Source organism: Colletotrichum aenigma (assembly GCF_013390185.1).
Source record: "Colletotrichum aenigma strain Cg56 chromosome Unknown KSG_Cg56_contig01, whole genome shotgun sequence".
NCBI lineage: Eukaryota > Fungi > Ascomycota > Sordariomycetes > Glomerellales > Glomerellaceae > Colletotrichum > Colletotrichum aenigma.
The window spans coordinates 1,036,068-1,038,741 of record NW_023500907.1 but is presented as its reverse complement, the minus strand read 5'-3'; the positions used below and the strand labels follow the sequence as shown (position 1 = coordinate 1,038,741).

Below are 2,674 nucleotides of genomic sequence, written 5' to 3'. Positions count from 1 at the left end.
CCTTCTTTTGTGGGTCTGGAAGGATTTCTTCTCTTGATACATGGCTATTCCATGACGACATCTGTTGATCAGACTCTCTTTGATCATGGGCATCTATGATCTCAGATCTCTTGTCCGGGTCAAGCTTATTTGAATGCTGTTGACGTTTCAATTGAACGGCGTGTTACTCTCATCTCCCTAACGTTATCGCCCTCTACGCGTCATGAAGCTCGAGACCTACCTGCTACAGACAAGAAACAAATGGCAAGACATATCTAACTGCGATACATCATTCTGTCCCATTTATGAGGGTCGTAAGAACTCAATAACTAAACAAAGATGACAGTCTACATGAAAGACAGATAGGGTCGCCTAGAGAGTGTTGACTGTAAGGTCTACTCAACGAGCGTACTATTCAAACAGTCGGAATGACAGGAACGACCACATATGAGTTGAACTTCCCGCCAAAGTGAACATAATGGTTGCCCTTGTTTATCCCGTAAACACTGGGCGTTTGCATATCCGGTACCTCCAGGTAAGCGTCTTTGCTGCCCCCCACACGGAAAAGAAGACTTTCAGCTTCGTAAAACTGCATCCCAATCGGCCAAAAACCTATCTCAATGGGAACGATCTCACCCGGCGGGACCTTCTGAACCTCCTTGTGGGGATGATGTGGCATGATGGAGTTTTGTTTGGATCGGTCGGTAGCGCGATGGGAGACACGCAGCATTCCGTGAGATCCAGTGAACTTCGCATGAATACGTCAATATGGATTCAGAAGACGGCCCGAACGACTCACCTTGATAATGTTGGAGCCTACCACATCCTCTTGATAGCTGTGGCTCTGGGGTATCGCAGTCCATGGTATGTTGATGTGCTCGAGTAGCTTTCCAGACTTGCTGACTTTCCTCAAGCTAACATATATGTCCATGTCATCCGAATCATTGCAAGAGACCCAAAGCTTAGCCTTAGTAAATCCCATCAATGTGGTAGTATCGGAGAATGTAAAGAGAAAGTCTTCCGTCTTTGCATTCGCATCATCGGATTGGTAAGAGGCAACGCCGGTGACTTCCGGGTAGTAGAGAGAGAGTTTGTCCTCGGTTATGTATAATTTCTTGTACTCGGTCTTCTCATGGGGATAACTCCCCATTGGGAAGTGTTCGATCGGCTTCTAAGAACACCAGCTGGTCAGTCATGCAACCCAAGGCATGATAGGGCACTCACAGGGCCGAAGCGGTTCCCGAACGTCAGAATTGACACTCGCACGGGATTGGTCTTCTCCCAGTCATTTTCAATGTTCTTCAAATATCGATCAAAGAAGGCTTGAAGGTCGTCTGTCATATCGGGTCTGTAGATATTAAACCATTCTTGCGTACAATGAACCCGAAGCCACTTCTTCTTGCTCTTAGCTGTTCGGAAGCCTTGAATGGTTCCGTAGCTGTGGATGCTGGAGCTGTAGCCTGCAACGACGTACATGGGAATATCGATGTTTTCGATTTTGGCTATCTTGTCCTCCCAGTAGGGATTCATCAAGGGCCATTTCTTAATTGCTTTCGCGACGTCCTCTCGTTTCTGTCGGCCGCGGACGGTTGCACGGTAGAGAAGGTTGTCGAAGGTAGCGTCAGGTATACCGCCTCTACATAACACGTCGCGATATTTATCCGTGAAGCCTTCCCAAGGCGCAATAGCCTTGAGAGATGGAGGGCAAAGGGACGCGGTGCTCCATTGTACTTGGGCCAGCCACGAATTGCCTTGCATTCCCACGGAGCCCGAGCACCAGGGCAGACTAGCGATATGCTCCACGATTTGTGCACCGTCTCGGCCTACAAAGGTATCAGTAATATCCGAAGGATAAAGTCAAAGAACCTGTATGAACCAGCTCCTGTTCCCTCAATGAAGAGGTCTCCCTCCGAGTCCCAAGAACCTCGGACATCAACACTGATGATGGCGTAACCTCGTGGAACCCATTCGGCGGGGTCAACCCTGTGAAGTTCTTGGCAACTATCCGAGTACGAGGGGGTCTTCATATCAACGTACGACTCAAACTTCTCCAGTCCAGAGAGCATTTCCTCTTTAATGCCAACTATATACGGCATGAGATCGTAGTTGCGGAAACCATGCCCTCCTTTTCCGTAGGGGCTCAAGGCAAGCAGCGCAGGAACCTTTTCCGAGATGTTCGGCCGACAAACATCGTAGTATATCTGCAGAATCTGAGTAGGGGTACTAATTCATGGGTCCCGTGACGTGGCGATTTTACTTTGACTCCGTCGGAGTGCTTCATCTCCTCATTCACCTCGTAGATTATTTCGCCAGGAAGAGGCCGACTTTGCGGTGTCTTTCGCCATCCCACAGGCAGAAGTTCCTTCTTTCTTTCTTTGAAGTTGTCTTCATTTTCGGGTCGGACTGTGTCGCATAGTGGCACGTTATAACCGTTGATGACCAGTTTGGAGTCCATTATCGCCGTTAGAAGTTGCTCAGTATCGCTGAAAGACGGAGTTTGGTATGAATCTGGTATGGTGAATTGCAAACGAAGCATTGAGAAAGGCTTAGAATGACCTCTTCCCGGAATAAGTGCAAAGGCTCAGTGCCCAGATGGTTGGAAGATCGACAGTTGCCGGGAAGTGAGTTCCGCGGAGGCCTGAATGCCAGATACTTGGCAAAGCCCGCCCGATTGAAATTCCATGGTACCAAAAGC

At 48.7% G+C, this 2,674-nt stretch overlaps 1 protein-coding gene across 1 annotated transcript; it reads right to left on the bottom strand.

The window, feature by feature from the left end:
* Positions 1-394: 394 nt before the first annotated feature.
* cocE-5 (Cocaine esterase) lies at positions 395-2,434 on the bottom strand (the record flags this gene model as incomplete). Its single annotated transcript, XM_037315539.1, has 5 exons — positions 395-727; positions 779-1,150; positions 1,204-1,802; positions 1,856-2,180; positions 2,237-2,434. 5 exons carry the CDS (start codon positions 2,432-2,434, stop codon positions 395-397), a joined length of 1,827 nt encoding a protein of 608 aa, XP_037185896.1.
* Between the last annotated feature and the right edge of the window lie 240 nt (positions 2,435-2,674).